General features: G+C 41.2%; 2 protein-coding genes across 3 annotated transcripts in view; one reads left to right on the top strand and one right to left on the bottom strand.

The window, feature by feature from the left end:
• CENPP (centromere protein P) overlaps nucleotides 1-18,148 on the bottom strand; it is a 281,077-nt gene that overhangs the window by 122,977 nt on the left and 139,952 nt on the right. The window lies entirely within an intron of this gene.
• Nucleotides 1-18,148, top strand: part of ASPN (asporin) — a 37,054-nt gene that overhangs the window by 12,514 nt on the left and 6,392 nt on the right. For both annotated transcript variants that reach the window (XM_053301078.1, XM_053301077.1), the window contains 3 exons: nucleotides 4,638-4,750; nucleotides 5,908-6,121; nucleotides 8,629-8,739. In XM_053301078.1, the coding sequence (XP_053157053.1) occupies nucleotides 4,638-4,750; nucleotides 5,908-6,121; nucleotides 8,629-8,739 (438 nt within the window). The remainder of the gene's footprint in view (nucleotides 1-4,637; nucleotides 4,751-5,907; nucleotides 6,122-8,628; nucleotides 8,740-18,148) is intronic.

The following is an 18,148-nucleotide window of genomic DNA, read 5'->3' as shown; positions in this document are numbered from 1 at the left end:
TACAGTCCAAGGGGTCATACTTGCAAACCTGGCATAAAGCTCTTACCAAAAAAGTATGCAACCAAGCACCTTAGACAGTTTCTTTGTAAACCAGGAGTGGATCCTCATACCTTGGGAAAAATATTACTACATGAAATATCTTAATAAGAAAAGAAGAAGGAAAACATTTGGTAATTAAAAAGAACAAATGCAATGATTATATAAACTAGTTCATCTTTTTCCATTGCTTAACAATAAACATCATTTATTTAAGCTACATTAAACAATTCAATATGGCACTGAAGGGTTGGCCTCTAAGCCCTCAGTACCCTGTATAAACTCTAGCTGAGCGATGCGTCTTCTACACAGTCATCAAGTAAAAACCCAGAACAAAGACAGCTCCACCTTAGTTTCACATTTTAAAAACAACAACAAAAAAACACCTCCCAAGCAGACAGGACTGGTGCCAAGATGCACTGGGCCTGGGGTAAAACAAGGCCCTACGTCTCTGTACCCCAAAGGCACCCTGGCGACACCTCCAGTGGCTTACTGGACAGCAATAGAAACAACTCCACTTCTTTCCCCCTTCATCCTCAGAGAGTGGATTGCAGAGGTTATTTTTGGCAAAGACTCCTTGCTCCAATCCTTGGAGAATGGGAATTAAGGGGAGCCATTGCCAAGGCCTTTCAGTGGTGGGGAGCAGGAAGGGGTTGCTGCCACTCAAGGTGGGGACAAAGAGAAGCCAAAGCCAAGCCCATTAGCAGCAATTCACACTTAGGCCAATGGTCTCTCTCACAGGCCACTGCAATGACACAGGAGTCTGGAAGAAAGCCTACTGGCCACTGAGGAGCATGGAAGAAAATGCAGCTGCACAAGCCTTGACTCTCATGACGGCTCCTCCTTCTCTCACCTTCCTCATTGGCAATTGGCCAATGGGAACATCCTCCTCCTCTGCAGGAAGCTCCTATTGGCCAATGGGGGTGGGTGCCCAATAGTGGTCAAAAGTGGCATGAATCAACTTGTGCTTGCCACCAGTTGCAAAGTGGTCAGCTGGTCATTGGTGGGCCCTCACAGGCAGATGTGCACTACAGAGCCTATGCCCAACTTGGCCCACCTGTGGTGCCAGCCATGGAAGTAGACCTCCATCCCTCTGGTGCCATCTGCCAATTAGATCTGGTAAAACATGAATGACATTAGACACCAGAGCCTTCCATTTACAGAAACAATCTCCTTCATGCTTACATCATTTGTCTCTTCAGACAAACATCATAAGCACAGAAAGCATGGAAGGTAAGGCTTTTTGAGCATGTCAGCACTATGGTAGGAATTTGGGGTGTGCTCATTGTGCATGAGCACAATGTCTCCCCCACCTTTTAAAAATGTCTGAAAAGGTCTATAGTGTTGGTCTCAAAGGTGCCTTACACATGAGCAGAAAGTCTGCACAATAGCAATAGCAATAGCACTTACATTTATATACCGCTTTATAGCCGGAGCTCTCTAAGCAGTTTACAATGATTTAGCATATTGCCCCCAACATTCTGGGTACTCATTTTACCAACCTCGGAAGGATGGAAGGCTGAGTCAACCTTGAGCCACTGGTCAGGATCAAACTTGTAACCTTCTGGTTACAGGGCGGCGGTTTTACCACTGCACCACCAGGGGCTCACAAGGCACTTCCCCCTGATTTTTGCCAAGTCCTCCTGCTGCTGCAGCCCTGCTTGCCATATCATTCTGGAGGGTTCCTCAATCTGCAAGAATAGATTGAGGAATGGTGGGCACAGGTGCACCATCATATTAACTATTTTGGTACTTCTACTTTGGTACAAGTACTGCTACTTTATGCAGAAAGCTCCATGGTGCAAAAACTGCTTGAGCTTCTCTAGAAGCAATGCGTACTATTTTTTCACAAGAAAGTTCATATAGTTTACAGAATTCTACTCTCATTTATTATAAGTGGTTTTTTCCCCATCACAGAAGCAATTCACAAGCTTATAGTTTCATATTTTGAATGCAGTTAATAACACTGCATAATTTTAACAAGGCCTGTCTAGCCAATATAGTCTACCAAGATTGGCAAACGCTCCATGCAGGCTTTTAAATGATCTTTTACCAGCTCCAAGTAACTGGGAAAAGAAGCTTTTGAGAACCAGAATAATATTGTTTTATTGTTTCCTTGATTCTGTCGAAGTACCAAAATACAGGTGGTCCTCGATATTTGCAGGGGTTTTGTTCCCGGCTGCAGCCACGGATATGGAAACTGCGAATATAGAGACATGAAAGCAATGAGTTTGTGGGGGTTAGGTTCCCGGTGTGAGGGGGGAGCTCCTTACCCTGCTTTACTCCCCCCCCCCGAGTCGTGCTGTGTCCCGGAATGCCTCCAATCGACCAAAAATCAGACAGAAATGGCTTATTTTTCTCCTTTTTAGAACATAAACAAAGCCATTTTGTGGCTCCGTCGAACAAAATGGTGGCCAGAAATGACCTCTGTGGTCATTTCCAGCCACTCCTCTGACCCATGGATACGTGAGGTCCACATATTTCCCCCCTCTTTTTTCACACATATGCCAAGGTCGGGTGTCTTTTACTCAACCACAGATACACGAATCCGTGGATAACAAGGTTCTCCTGTAGTTAACATTATGCACCACAAAACCTTTGATATAATGCCTTTTCAGCTGTGGCAATGACATTCGGGAATGCCCTTTGTAGGGGAGGTCTGTCTGCCTAGTCTCCAGTCTTGGATAACTTCTTATTTCTGGACAATTCCAACCATCCCCAGACTTCAGTCACTGAAGCTGGGCATGATGAGAGTTGTACTCCAAAAACAAGAAGTTACCCGAGACAGTCAGTTTCTGGTGTTGGATGATGACCTGGCTTTCTAAAGAGGAGTGATGGTGAGGCTGTGGAATGACTAGCATGTACAGAAGTGTACCTTGGATAGTTCTACACCACTGACACTGCTGTGGGTGCCTAAAACAACATCAACATTGTTTCACAAAAGTGCTCTTGTGGCAATACATAAAACTGCACAATCGTGCTTATGCTGCACTATGGCCATAGAATTGTACAAGCACAATTTTGCATAATAGCACAATTATGGTCTTATGCAACAGCAACAGCATAGTTTGCATAACTATGCACTCTTAGCAGTGTCCATGGTATGCTGCATGGCATGTCAGCCAATAATCTGTTTTAACTGCTGATTCTATTATTGTAGTATTTTATTATGTTGCTTTAACATTGTTTTGATTATTATAATTCTATGTTGATAGCAATTTCAAATACCCTAGTTCAAGGGGGGATTGCACCTATGGGCCCCCAAGATTCTCAATAATTAGCCATGGACTCCAATTCCATTTATATATTTTAATAAGGTTCCAGTAAAAATTAGAGGGGAAAATGTACTCAGAATAGTTATTTTCAAGAACTGTAGTATGGCTCACCAGGAAGCAAATTAAATTAAATCCAGCAAAGATTGGACTGCCCTAGAAGGAGGACAGACATTTTTAAAGTAAAAACAACACTAAATGCCTACATACACTAGCAAAATTGACTCACCTCTAGGCAACTGATACATCCATCTGAACCCCTCCAAAGCAAAAGTGAGGTGATTGAATGGGGTGAACTTTGAGTATCCTGAATTTCTGAATGTTGGAAGGTACTTTCATGAATCGGGGCCTCTTAAGTAGTTGCCCTATGAGGACTTCCCTGCATTTTTCAGCCTTGAGCAAAAACCTAATCTATATAGGTGGATAGCATAGGCTAGATTCAAAAAGTCACACAAAATGTGCCTGCTTGGCTTCTAATGCCCTCCCCACCCCCACCCCAAATGCTGAAAGGTGAGGAACCTTTTGAACACCATGAAGAACTGAAATTGAAAGAAGAAATTGTGGAGGTCCCAGTGAATGTGTGACAGTACTTGGAGATACAGATGAAGATTTTTGGAAACCAACATTGAAGAAAAATATAATTAACAAGCAATTTATGTATATAGAGCTCCAGTAATTTATCAAGGGTTACACACCATTATCCAGGCACATACTGGAGATTTTCAGCCATCTCCTTCCTACTGGAGTCCCACCTGTACCCAAAGAGCTACCTTCAAAAGGCTAAGAACCCTACGAAGCCAAGAGCTGCTGCAGAAATTGGAAATTAGCACACATGTACCCCAGGCACGTGAAAGTACTTTACACATGCGCACAGGCCTTTCTGGAGTCCAGACTTATCATGCGATTAATTTTGTTCTGAAAAACATGCAAATCAGTTTCACTTTCAGTTGTATGCCTAGACTTTAATTTCAAGGATTGGGAGATAGTTCTGTGCTCATTGGAAAAAAAAAACACTTTAAAAATAAATGTTCGACATTGGTAACAGAGAGTTAATGTGTTTTCACAGTTGATATTTCTAAAAATAAAATTCCATACCAAATTGGAAATTACATAGATGAAGCAGCAGCAGATTAAGTATATGAGGCAGCAGACGACATGAAACTCATTGCAGAACTAAAACATCATTTTATTTATTTATTTATTTATTAAAATCTTCTTATATACCGCCTCCTCCAAAGACTCTAGGTGGTGATGTAATGTAAGTACTTGATGTTAAATGCCATTTTGATTTGAGATACATTTTTATGTTTTATTATTCCTAATATATAGGTTTGACTTCAATACCAAGGAATATTCCTCATGATACTCGCATGATAGACCTTCAAAACAACAAAATTAGAGAGGTCAAGGAAAGTGATCTTAAAGGACTTGCATCACTTTATGTAAGTTTACTTCCCAACTCTGGATCAAAGATTATGACAGCCTATCATACTACTGGTTGATAGATAGATAGATAGAATTAGCTAAAAAGTTACAAAAATATATTTAGGTATACATCATCCTTGCTGATAATTTCATACCAACCTATAACAAAGAAGAACAAAATTTCAGTCTACCACTAGGTTGAAACTTCTTGTTTTTGTATAATTCAGTAGACCCAGACCTTTAACAGCATGATGATTCATTAGTGGAAGCTCCTTCCATTCATGGAAGAACTGCATTCACTAAGGGGCCTTTCCCCTCCACAAAGGACCTTCTGCTGATGGCGCACAGTTCCATTAAAGGCCTGGATGCTGCCAACTGTATGTAGGCTAATTATCTAATGAACCAATTTTCTCAGAACATATTACTCAATTTCATGTTGAAGTACAGAAGCCTCATATGTCAAAATATTCTTTATCCATCTTTTTGTGTATTGAATTTGCCTGCATTTTAATGGTTATACATAATGTAATGGCTAACTTTCCGTTGGCTTAGATTATAAATGAATAAAATAGCCCGGTGAATTTTCTCGAATAGAAAAGTCTTGACTCATTACAGAATATATATATTTTGCTAACTAAATCTTTGACCATGTATGGTCATAAGATAGCATCCTGATCTTCAAATCTAAATTATTCCTTTGGGCCTTTAATAGCTAAGCTGAGAGAAATGAAAATATGGTAATATTTTTTCTGGTGTCTAATCAGGAAAGCAATAAAAAACAGTTGCATTTTCTATGTTAAATCTCACCAATTAAAACTGTATTCCTACACTTACTTACTTGGGAGTTATCTCAGCTGAACACAGTGAGCTTATATTTTGAGAAAAACTATGCACAGACTTGGGCTGCAAAAGTCATTTAAGTAATGCTAATTACTTTTCCCATTCTGAAGTCCTTACTGATTTCCCACACTTCTTATTTGTCCTTCCTCTAAATTTGAAAACCAAACACGCAATGGACTGATACTGGTATTTTTATGTAAAACATGCAGGGTTTTAAAAAAAACCCTTAATCTTTCTAAATCCAATATGAACAATAACATGCAGTTTTTAAGAAACACAACACTCCCCTAGTGTGGGTACATTTTTAAACTTCATCATTTTACATTTTGCCTAGGCACTTGCATTGAACAACAACAAAATAACCAAGATCCACCCCAAAGCCTTTCAATCCACAAAGAAGTTGCGGCGCCTCTACCTGTCCCATAACCATTTAACTGAGATTCCGGCAAATCTACCAAAAAGTTTAGCAGAAATAAGAATTCACGATAACAAGGTTAAAAAGATACACAAAGAAGCATTTAAAGGAATGAAGTCTTTACATGTTCTAGGTAAGTGTGTTACTTATATCAAGCTGTTGTACAACACCAGTGGACAAGTAGAGCCATTGGTAATATAAAGGAATTGAGGGAAGGGGAGGTGCTAACTCTCAAGTAGTCATACTAATCATCTAATCAAAAACTTAGTTTCTTTCTAAGAACTAAACTAGACAAAGCTGATTATGTTATCAAGGCCTGCATTTTGGTGGGTTTTTTTAAAGATGTAAAGAGCCACTGCATGGACCCTTGATATAGAATGTAATGAGGGAAGCCTTAACCCTTTGCCCCTGCTGCAGTCCCAATCTGGATTGGGACCATGGTGCAGATAAAGAGTTAAGGCTGCCCTCCCTCTGATATGGTCCTGATCTGGATTGGTGCATAATATAGCTGTGATTTATCATTTAAAACAAACATCACATAATAGTTATAACTCCTACTTTGGGTGGGTAGCAAGCAGAGCCTAGATGCAGAGTTGTCTGCATACTAGAGGTGGGGCCATGGAATTTTGGCAATGGACACTGTCTGATTGAGAACGTATAAATTATGTTTCAATATGTCTAGAAGTAGATAATAAACACTTAAATTCTTCAATTTAAAAATAATTATTTTTCAAGAACAAAACAAAGAACAAAAAGGAAGTTGGAGAAAAGATCAGCTCCACTGCACTTTCCAATACCTATAACAGCTTCTTGTTGTTTTATAAAAGAATGAATGAGGGCTGCGCAGCCCTCATGAACATGTTCCTGGAAGCGAAAAAGGCTTTTGCAGGGAGAGGAGAGAAATGAAAACCAGACTCATCAGCCCCTGGGATGCAGAACAAGGTTGGAGCACTGTAAAGCTCCAGCTTTTTTGTAGTCTTGTAGGCCTACTTCTATTGATGTAAACCTGCATAAAATGCCAGCCACTAAGAGGGTATTCACATGCGCGGCCTAACCTAGGCTAGCGCAGCCCAGCCTGTGTTAGGCCGCACCTGGGAAATGCCAGGAGTGAGATCGGTCCCAGAGCTGCCCATTTGCCAAGCCCCACTTTTTAACCCGGTGTTTAGTTGAGGTTAAGGGAACCTGGAAAGAGTGAATGCAGCTTGAGTCATCACATTTCCTTACTTATTTGTTCTCTTCAATTAATCTTCAGCTCAAACTCAAAACAGAATGAAGCATACTTGTGAAGTGAGTCATGTGATGACTCAGGCTGCATTCTCTCTTTCAATGATGTAGCCAGACAAGAATCTTGTAGTAGTGGGTCACTTTTCTCCTAGTCCAGACTTTGCAGGTTGTCTATTGATTCCTTGTTTACTATCTGTTTGCTTCTCCTCTACCCAGCAAAGGCAAAATGCAGTAGTTGTGCATAGGGCTGGGAGAAAACAGACCCACTGAGGGCCCATAACTTGCTCACTAGAGCTGTGTGAGAGATTTATTGTGTGGCTGCCTCTTTGTCCACAGAGAGATGAGGCAGAGAGCTGGAGTCATCACATGGGTCACCCAGCTCCCTTTTTTAAGCCTGAGAGAACTGCATTTTAGGCTTTGTCTCAGCCTGGCTGAGCTTTTCAACTCCACTTCCCTTCTCTCCATTGCATATTTTATTTTTTATTGTTATTTTATTGTTAAATGTATATACCATCTTTCATTAAAACAATCCCAAGGTGGTTGAGCAGTCAGACCCCTATTTCCACATGGATGCAGATACTGAGAAAATGTTCCTAAGAACTCCTGAGTCTGTTAGTTTATAATTTAAAGGGTGCCTTAGAAGCTTGCACAGTTTCATTTTGGGGGTGGGGGAAAAGAGTACTGTGCTGTCACATTAAGAAAAAAGTAGGGAAATGGCCCAAGACTCTGGATATGAGAGAATGGGTTGATACAATTCACACACACTGCAAACAAGCTTGGTTGTGGTAGAAAGCTAAGGACCAACTTCTGTTGCCTGGCTTTCTCATGGCTCTGTTTGAGAGCCAGTAAAAAGTGTGAATCAAGTCTGTTGATGCTAGACACCCTGACCCAACCTAGAAGATATTTGTCCTAATCACAGTCATATGGAGTCTGGTTTTGATTACTCAGTGATGAAAGGTTTTCTGCACATGGCCAGAGGTTATGACTTCACATTTCCAAGGCTTTGAAAGTAAGTTTTGATGCTAAGCTCTAAAGGGTCCTGGTTCAAATTAGACAGTCATTCTTGTTCATGTGGCTGAAATAATTAGTTCTTTCCATTTTAGGGGAATGTTTGTTTTTTGAAAGGTTGAATGAAGTTTTTGAAAGAACTGCATGCAACCATGAGCAAGTGTTCCCTGACATTTTAGAAGCTTTGATGTATTTGTTTTGGTTTGGGGTAACAGCTGTGTTTCCCTGAAAAAGAAATTGCACAAATTCAAGAACTTATGCCACGTGGTATGGCTACATGGGAAGTGCTGGGGCTCAACTTGGTCTGGGAATCACTCTGGGGAGGAGAGAGGGACTTAAATTGCAATCCCACCAACTCCAGAAGTCAACAACCCCAACCCTTATAAAAAGTACTCTCTTTCTTGGCAGAGATGAGCGCAAATCCTCTTGACAATGATGGTATAGAACCTGGTGCTTTTGAAGGTGTGACAGTTTATCATATCAGAATTGCAGAAGCAAAATTAACCTCTGTCCCTAAAGGTATGACATTTTATTTTAAAACCAATGAACTTAAAGTCATTTACATTGCTTTCTAATTTTGAGAATGATATGCTGGTTGAACTAAAAAGAACTACAGTGATCTACTAGTTTAGCAACAACATATTGTAAAAAAAAAGACCTCTTTCACACACACACACACACACACACACACTCTACAAGCCTTAACATCTCATGATTGGGATCAACAAGACTGTGAGCACACCAAGAGGAGGGCAACAAGAAATGTGATCTGGGCACCACAGACAACAAAATATGCCCATGTATTTAAAGGGGCATATTTTTCTATATGCCATATGATACTGAAGACTTCTAGAAGTTGATGTTTCCTGAGGTTCATTACTTCAGCTACCAAATTAACACAACTAGCTATTGAGAAGGATACTTGTTTGAAACCCATAAAATGCTGAAGAACTTAACATGCTCGCCTGTCCATGCCTGAATCTTGCAAAGGAGTCATTGCCAGTGGCAGAGGGAAAGGCTGCATTCTCAACTGTAAATAGCTTGCACAGCTTGTCAGGCAGCAGACAGGCAGTATAGAAAAGAGAACATAATATTAGTTTAATATAAAGACCTGGGACAGTGCTTTTGTGCAAGCTGAATGCAAGATTAAAGCTAACCAGTAGGGAACAGGCCAGATAGCAGTTAATTTAGGAATATAGGAACTAGGAAGCTCCCTTATACTGTGTCAGACCATTGGTCCATCTAGCTAGTCCATCATGGATTAGAGAGAGCGGAGAGAGATAAATTTCTCTCTCTCATGCATAACACTAGAACGAGGGGTCATTCCATGAAACTGATTGCCAAGAAATTTAGGACTGACAAAAGGAAGTACTTTTTCCACACAGTGCCTAATTAACCTATGGATTTCTCTGCCACAAGATGTGGTGACAGCCACTAGCCTGGATGGCTTTAAGAAGGGCTTAGATAAATTCTTGGAGAACAAGTCTGTAAATGGCTACTAGTCTGAGGACCATAGGCTGCCTCCAGCCTAAGAGGCAAGATGCCTCTAAATACAAGTTGCAGGGGAGCAACAGCAGCCGAGAGGGCTTATCCTCAGCTCTTGCCTGTTTGCTTCCCAGAGGCATCTGTTGGGCCACTGTGTGAAACAGGATGCTGGACTAGATAGGTATTGGGCCTGATCCAGAAGGGCTCTTATGTTCCTGCTGCCTCTGGGACTGGGACTGTAGCAATGGCAAGACCATCATTACTGAGCAACTTTCTAGAAAGGAGTAATTGGTTCCCTGGATCTCCTGCAAAATTTGGCCTGGATTAGCTCATACATTAGCTAGCTATAAGACAACATGAACTGGATTGCTAAACACTGCATCCCTCACTTTTTCCTTAAAAGAAAAAGGTTATCTATCATTCATTCCAATCCCAATTATTAACCTCATAAAAACTAACTCTAAAAAGCTCACAATACCATATCATATGGCATCAAGTTCTCAAAACAGACCAAAAAGTTTCAATCTAGGACATAGTCTTTGAAACACTCTGGACATCTGCAGTACACATGATGTGGGTATCTGAGAGTCTCATTCTCAGCAACCCCATGCTCATTGGGCATGGACGATGCAGGATCCACTGTATTGTTCTGGGATACATTTGCATTCAGCTCTTCCCAGTCAGTGCCCTGTAATTGAGAAGATAAATTCAGTTGTTTGAAATGAGACGTTTTGAGTGATCTTATGTTGCTCTATTGGTCAGTGACCATAGTTCCTTTCACATTAGTAGTGCAATTAGGCAAATGCAAACGTAGTGGAGAAGACTTGTTTTGTGGTTGTAAGTTCTTCACAAAAACATAATCCCCCGTGGTAAGAGTAGGCTGTCTGACATGCCTACACAGTTCTGCATTGTATTTGTTGTTTTGATGCTGCATCTCTGCACTGATTGTTAACATGAGCCTCCAGCATCATGGGAACATGTGGCAGCTTGGTGTACATGGGATGACTATGTGCTATGAGGAGTTGCTCTGTAATTCCACAGAAATCTATGCAGTTCTTGTTTGATGTTCTGTCTCCCAGCGTCTGAAATTTGAAACACTTTCTTGAGAGTTCTCATGAATCTTTCTACTTCTCCATTGGCTTGAGACCAGTAAGGTGTGATTTTCTGATGATGAAAACCTAAATGGGCAGCAAATTGTGAGAAATACAAGCTGAAGGAGGACCATTGTCTGTTTTGACTATGTTGCCAAATGCCAACTGTTGTCGAGGTGAGGTATGACCGCCACTGCTGAGGTGGAGGTGACCAATTCAACTACTGGAAAACGAGAATAACCATCGATCACAATGAGAAGGTACTGCCTAGTAGGCAGGGTACAAAAGTCAATACAGATATCATGACAGGGGTGTGAAGGCAAAACAGTCATTTGAAGAGGTGGCACAGTGGCATCTGGCAAAGCTGACTGGCAGAGGAGACAAGAGCGGATGCAATTTTCCACTTCTTTGTCCGCTGTTGGAAACCAGACTTTCTTCCTAAGTAACTACTTAGTGTTCACAATATCCTTGATGTTCTTCATGTGCCAGATTGATGGTATGAGCCCAGAGGCTCATGTGAGCATATGGAAAAGAATTTGGTGATTAATAAGAACCAGCATGGGTTTGTCAAGAAGTGTCGTGTCCGAAAAATCTCATCTCCTTTTTCAATAGACTTACTAGTTTGGTAGATCATGGGAACGCTGTGAACATTGTGTTTCTTGATTTAAGCAAAGCATTTGACAGTGTCTCCCAGGAAATCCTTGCTAACAAACTAGTAAAATGTAGGCTAGATGATGCAGTTAGAGGTGGGTTTACAGCTGGTTGAACAAACATAGGCAACGAGTACTCATTAATGGCTCCGTGTTATTCTGGCAGGGGGTATTGAGTGGAGTGTCACAGAGTTCTGTCCTGGGGCCTGTACTGTTCAACATTTTTATAATTACTTGGAGGAGGGAGTATGCTTATCAAATGTGCAGGTGACAGGGATAGTTAACACCTCAATAGACGAAATCAAGGTTAAATCTGATTTGAGTGATCTCAAGTGTTGGGCCAAAACTGACAAGATTAAGTTTAACAGAGATAAGTATAAAACAATGAATTTGAATAAGAAAAATAAAATGCCCAAGGATGGGGTAGTCTATGGAATTCTCTGTCTAGGGATGTGGTGATGGTCTCCAGCTTGGATGTCTTTAAAAAGGGGCTTAGACCAATCATGGGAGGACGGGTCTAGCAATGGCTACAAGTCTTGATCGCTATGGGTTACCTTCAGGCTCAGAAACTCTGAATACCAGTTACAAAGGAGTAACAGCAAGAGAGAGAACATCTCTTGCCTTTGGCCTTCCAAGAGGCAGAGACTGAATCCAAATAAGACAGAAGTACTTACTGAACAGCTATGCAGTCTGGGAGTACTTTTGGACCCAAACCTTCCCCTAGTGTCTCAGATTAAGGCAGTGGCCAGAGGTGCTTTCTATCAGCTTTGGTCGATACACCAGCTGCATGCATTTCTTGAGAAAAATGACCTCAGAACAATGTACATATGCGGGTAACCTCTAGACTTGACTACTGTAATGCACTCTATGTAGGGCTGCCTTTGTACGTGGTCTGGAAACTGCAGTAGTTGGTACAGAATGTGGCAGCCAGGCTGGTCTTTGGGTGATCTCAAAAAGACCATATTACTCCTATATTAAAAGAGCTACACTGGCTACCAATACATTTTCAGGCAAAATACAAGGTGCTGATTATAACCTATAAAGCCTAAACAGCTTAAGCCCAGGGTATATAAGAAAACATCTTCTTCTCTATGAGCCTCATTGCCAATTGAGATAATATGGAGATTCGTCTGCAGTTGGCACCAGCTTGTCTGGTGGCTAAACAGGGACGGGCCTTCTCTGTTGCCGCCTTAAGACTCTCCTGGTGGAATAAGAGCCTCCCCATCTCTGACAACTTGTAAAATGTTTTTAAAGACACATTTATTCACCTAAGCTTTTAAACTAGACTTTTGGTTTTAAATTGTTTTATGGTTTTAATTTCTGTTTAACTTGTTTTATTTTGTTGTAAACTGCCCAGATATGGAAGTTTGGGGCAGTGTAAAAATAAAATAAATTGCTGGGGAGGGGGGGCACTATGTGAAACAGGATTCTAGACTAGACAGGACTTGGGCCTGATCCAGCAGGGCTGTTTTTATGCTAGGCTGTGAGGCATTGCAATCCTGGTGCCTCAAAGGATGAGGTTTGCATCTGTAGCAGTTAACTTATGTCTGATGTTGCAGAAAGACTGCAAAACAGAAAGTCCTGAGACACAGCAGTATCCACGATCTTTAAAAACTCAGTTCATTTTCCATTTCAAGCTGTGGCTGTGACATGTTGCAGACAGGAATATGTGGCTGTGGCCTCTTGTATCTGACTAAACATTATGGCTTAGGGAATGGCTTGAGATGTGAGGAAGAGCACATATGCCTCTGCCAGTTCAGCAGCAGTGCAAACAGTGGATGCATGAGTGCATGGATGTCTAGGAAAATAATCAGCAGGATTGTTCTTGCCAGGGTGATAGATTAGGGCATGGTTATAGGCCTGGACGCGCAACAACCACCGTTCAATGTGAGCTGGTGGTTGGGCTTAAGCACTGGTAAACATAGGCTGCAAATTCTTGTGATCAGTAACAATTGTGAAGCAATGTCCATTAGGCCTGTACAAGTCAGATAACAGGGATTTCCAAAGTTGGAAATCTCTAAACACCTGCCCCCCTAACAGGGAGCTGACTGCGGTGCAAGTGCCCCAGGTACTCTGATGGTAGGGTCTCTTTAAGGGCACACCTAACACTGGCACAGAGGTGCTGGGCACTCTGAGAGGAACTTCCAGACCCAGAAACCAGCGTGTGTGGGCTTTCTACGCTGCCCTGTGTCATTTCCTGTCTGCCCCCCATTCTAAAGATCACTGCGCTGCCCAGCCACCCCCATGCTAGGCATGCACCAGCAGAGTACCCAAGGCACTTGCCCCACATTTGGCTGCCTCCTTATGGTGCAAGTATGGATTTCTGACATCAGAAATACCTGTTATCCCACTTGCACAGGCCTAATGTCCATATAAAAACTGATGAAAATTCAGGCAACCTCACATAGCAGCAGGAGCTTCTCATTCTGTTTGTGAATTGCAACATCCAACTGCAGAAAGAACTTTGCTTGCATAAGCAATGGTGAAAACATGACCATCAAAGCCAATTTGTGTCAATATAGTTCCCAAACGCACTGAGCTGGCATCTACTATGTATTCTATATTCTTCTTAGGGTCAAAATATACCACAATGGTGTCACTTGAGAGAGATGCTTTTAAACGTGACAACACATCTTGATGTGTAGGCATTCATTCCCACACTTTGGTTTTATTGATAAGATCCCTGAGGGGATGGGTGATGGTGGCCAGATTAGGGACCAACAACCACAGTGCATAGCAAGCCCAAGAAGACTCCAAAGTTCAGTTGTATTTTGAGGATCTGTTGCATTCTTAATGGCTGTGACTTTCTTTGGATCTGGGGAAATACCATCAGCTGAGAAAACATATCCAAAGACAAATTGTCTTTGTTATATTCACATTTGTCAGCATTAAAAGTAAGGTTGTGTTGTTGCAGGCAATCCAAAACAGTGGCAAGCCATACTAAGCGTGGTGCCAAAAGTGAGAATGTTGTCACTAATGTTTAGCAGTCCTGTAAGCCCAACTGAGTTTTGTGGATAATATTGTGAAAAGTCTTTTCCGCAGATGAGATGCCAAAGCTAAGCCACTTATATAATAGCAAGTGACATAACATGAGTGGTGAATGTTGTGTTGTATCTTGAATCAGGGTGAAGCTTGAGCTGTTGATATCCTGCTGTCAGGTCAAGCTTAGAGAATATTTTTGCTCCATTCAGATCTACCATGGATGTGATATGGCATTCTCATTTGATACCTTGATTGGGTAAGCCCATGTCAACAAAAAAGTTAATTTCCCCAGGCAGTTTAGGTTTGGGTGCTACCACATTTGGAGAAACCCATGGGGTTGGACATTCTACCTTCCCAGTGATGTCTAGTATTCCCATTCATTTTGCACATGGAATGGAATGCAGCTATGTGGCAAAATGACAGGTTTTATTGCAGCATTGATTTGGAGTTTCACTTGACAACTCCTATGTTTTCCAATGCCATTGAAAATAGATGCGTGATCACCGATAACTTGGTCCAACTGAATTGGCTGAATGTTATAAGCCATATAAATGAGTTGCAAAGCAAGTGCTGCTAAGAAGAGTGTTGCCTCTATCTTTTGCGACAAGAAAATTTGCAGTTGTTTGGGCATCTTGAAATTTGCAGATGTGTCAAAAACTGTAATGGCTGATGTGGTCCAAATGCATAAATCTTCACTTGTGTATTTTTCAGTTTTGGTCTGGCAAGTAACAAACATCATATGTCTGTTAAATGTGGTTTTCTTGTGTAAGTGCTAAAATTATGCAATTACTATAGATACAATCCTAGGGAAACACTGCTAAAATAGTCTGAGAAAATATTAACCTCATTCTTATTAAAAAGTAAAACTGTAAGTTTTATGTCACAAACCTTGCATGTAACCCTCACAGATCCACATATATGAATTAATATTTTGTCGACTTTCCCAGTTTAGGAGCAGCAAAACACATTAACAGCTAAGCTAGAGAAACTGGCATGCTTAGAGAAGAAACTGTTCTTTGGTATGTTCATACCAAGTGTTGCCAGGACTAATAGCACTGGAGATTTAATATTTTCCTAAGCCTCAGTGGAAACCAGAAGCATGTTTGAGGTCATGGTAAAGCATAGAAAACAGATAACTTAGTATAATTAAAATCCAGCATTTGAAATCTAGAACTACTCAATGTCTTCCACCACTTAAATAACAAACACTAAAAGTACACCGCAGAAAGAACTTCTTTTGGCTATTCATTGAGGACAGTAGCCAACAGTACTGGTGGCTACTTAGATTTAACTTGGAAAACTTTTCTGCAGATCCGCATGAAAAGAGCACAAGGATACTATTATGCTTACCATTTCCCATAACCTATGATGTTATAACATATGTGACAATCAAAAAATTGTAACTGTTACAACCTTTGGAAAAATCCTACATCCAGTTATCACCACATCTTTTTATTAGAGAAAAGCAACTTGCCCACCAACAGCAAAGAAATTGCACACAACCTCCACATTTGATTTTGCAGTTTCCAGAAAGTACTAGTGTAAATCTGTAAACCTAAGGAAGAAATAGGACAACATTCTGAGACACACAGATGAAATGTTCCACTTATACAGATCTTAAGTGATCTCACCATTTGTGAATAATAAAGTGGGGTGTAGGGTGCAACCTGCCACCTGCAGTAGCAGCCCTGTAATTTAGTACATTTCTGAGGCAAAATACTAATTTTCTCCAGGATATCATGCATCCTTATGAAAACTATACCTGCCATGTTGCCATCAAGAATCGAGCTGCATATAGAGATACTATAGCAGGGCTCTCTCATCCTTCCTTCAAATCTTAAAGAGCTACTGAATTTTGAAGTCTAGAAATGAAGCAGGTCAGTGCTATGTAGGCTGAGCATGTGGATCTATTTCCACTGGTGGTGTTACAGACCAGGCCTGATCTATATACCAAATATGCTCATTAGCTAGTATACAAAACAGGTCTGGACCAAGTTCTTTTATATTAGTGACCACGTTTGATCTGGATGCAAAGAAGAAAGGAAATCAAAACCAGTCCTCAAGATTCAATGGGCTTTATTGAGTATAACAACATAATCTAGCAAGCAGAAAGCAGAACACTCTATCAATATTGCTAACAGTATTTCCTAACCAGCACCAATATTCACCCGTGTGCCTCACTACCTTATGTGTGTGTAATTAAATCTTCCTAGAGTCTAATACAATTCAAATGCAGGCAGAAAAGAAAGGGGGAGGGATGAAGGCTGCGGGCTGGCATGGTTTGGGGGAGGTTAGTAGAGGAAAAGAAGGGGGGGAGGAGCAGGGAAGGATGGAGGGGATTCCAAGGCCTATAAAGGAGCAGCATATTTACCCAGGATCAGAGACTTGAAAGAGAAGAATCACTTCAGCTGAAGGGGTGAGGCGCTTGGCGGAGACAGGAGTTGTTGCAGGGCCCAGATCATGGCTGATAGCCGGAGCCTCGTGGCTTGGGGAGTATTGACTTTCTCACTGCGCAGTAGAAGTCACAGACAGCCTCTGACCATGGCAGAGTTCCTGCTTTGCCCCGCGGCTTAGCAGCAAAACCCTGGTATCCTCGTGAGCAGCTTTTGCTGTAGCAAAAGATTGCTAAACTCTCTGTCTCAAATGCCTCATTCTTATAGTGTTTTTCTCTTTGATCTACACAAATCTCATCTTTTCCTGGGTCCCCCAGAAGGGGTGACAAAGCTGTTACTTTCAGGACAATGTCTTTTAATTACTCAGGATATTGGCCAGTTCAGAGAATTCTGAATCTCATCTTCTGCAAACTGTGCACTCAGGAAGGGAGGTGTTAGTGGAAAGACTAAATCTACAGGTGTTCTCCCAGGATGGAATTTCTATAGACAGCAGCTGAGTAATCCCCCTTGGGGCATGGCAGAGCCAATCATTGACAATGATTAGCATAGATTTCTTGCCAGGACGGGGGAGTTCAGCCCCTGGCCTCTTCCACAGACATTATCTGATAGTGAGTTATATTTTAACATATTGATTAGCTCAGGCCCAGCCCTTTGTGTTTTGTTAAGTATCCAGTTCACAATGCAATGCTGGAATGTCTCACCCAGAGGCAAAGCAGGCAGTTCACCCAATTTACAAAACAATGCTGGATTCCTCCTGCTCCAGAGAGCAGTTTGACCTGGGTGCCAGTTCACCTCGAGTTCAGGTATCATTTCTTAATAAACTGAAATCAGACACAGGCCTATATTTCACCACACTTCTGAGTTGGTACCTCTGGTTCTGATATGTTATAGATCGTTCATAACAGTGGCCCCAGTTCAATGGATGGGCAGCCATGCCCCCAGTAGTCATTTATATGTCTGTACTATGAGCTGATTAATATGAATAAGGCAGAAAGAGAATAGAGTGGTAGAACTAGAATGCAGTTCAAATTCAGGACAAACTTCAGTGATGCAACAATAATAGGTGTTCAGTCCATTATACTAATGCTATATTTAAGAGTTTGGGGAATGTGGCTTTGTGTTCCATCTCTATTAGAGCTCTCAGCAGCCTCTGTATATTCAAATAAATGTCTACTCTGCTTTTACTTAATTGAAAGCTACTTTCAAGTTAATATAATACAAAATCTATTTAGAATAAAAAACAAACAGTAGAAACAGAGCAGAATGTTAAATAAGAGTATATGTCCGAAAGACTGATAAAACAGAAAGGCCTGCCATGGCCTTCTGA

Source organism: Hemicordylus capensis, chromosome 2, assembly GCF_027244095.1.
Source record: "Hemicordylus capensis ecotype Gifberg chromosome 2, rHemCap1.1.pri, whole genome shotgun sequence".
Lineage (NCBI taxonomy): Eukaryota > Metazoa > Chordata > Lepidosauria > Squamata > Cordylidae > Hemicordylus > Hemicordylus capensis.
Note: the sequence above shows the minus strand (reverse complement) of the source record. Positions and strands in the feature narration are given on the sequence as shown.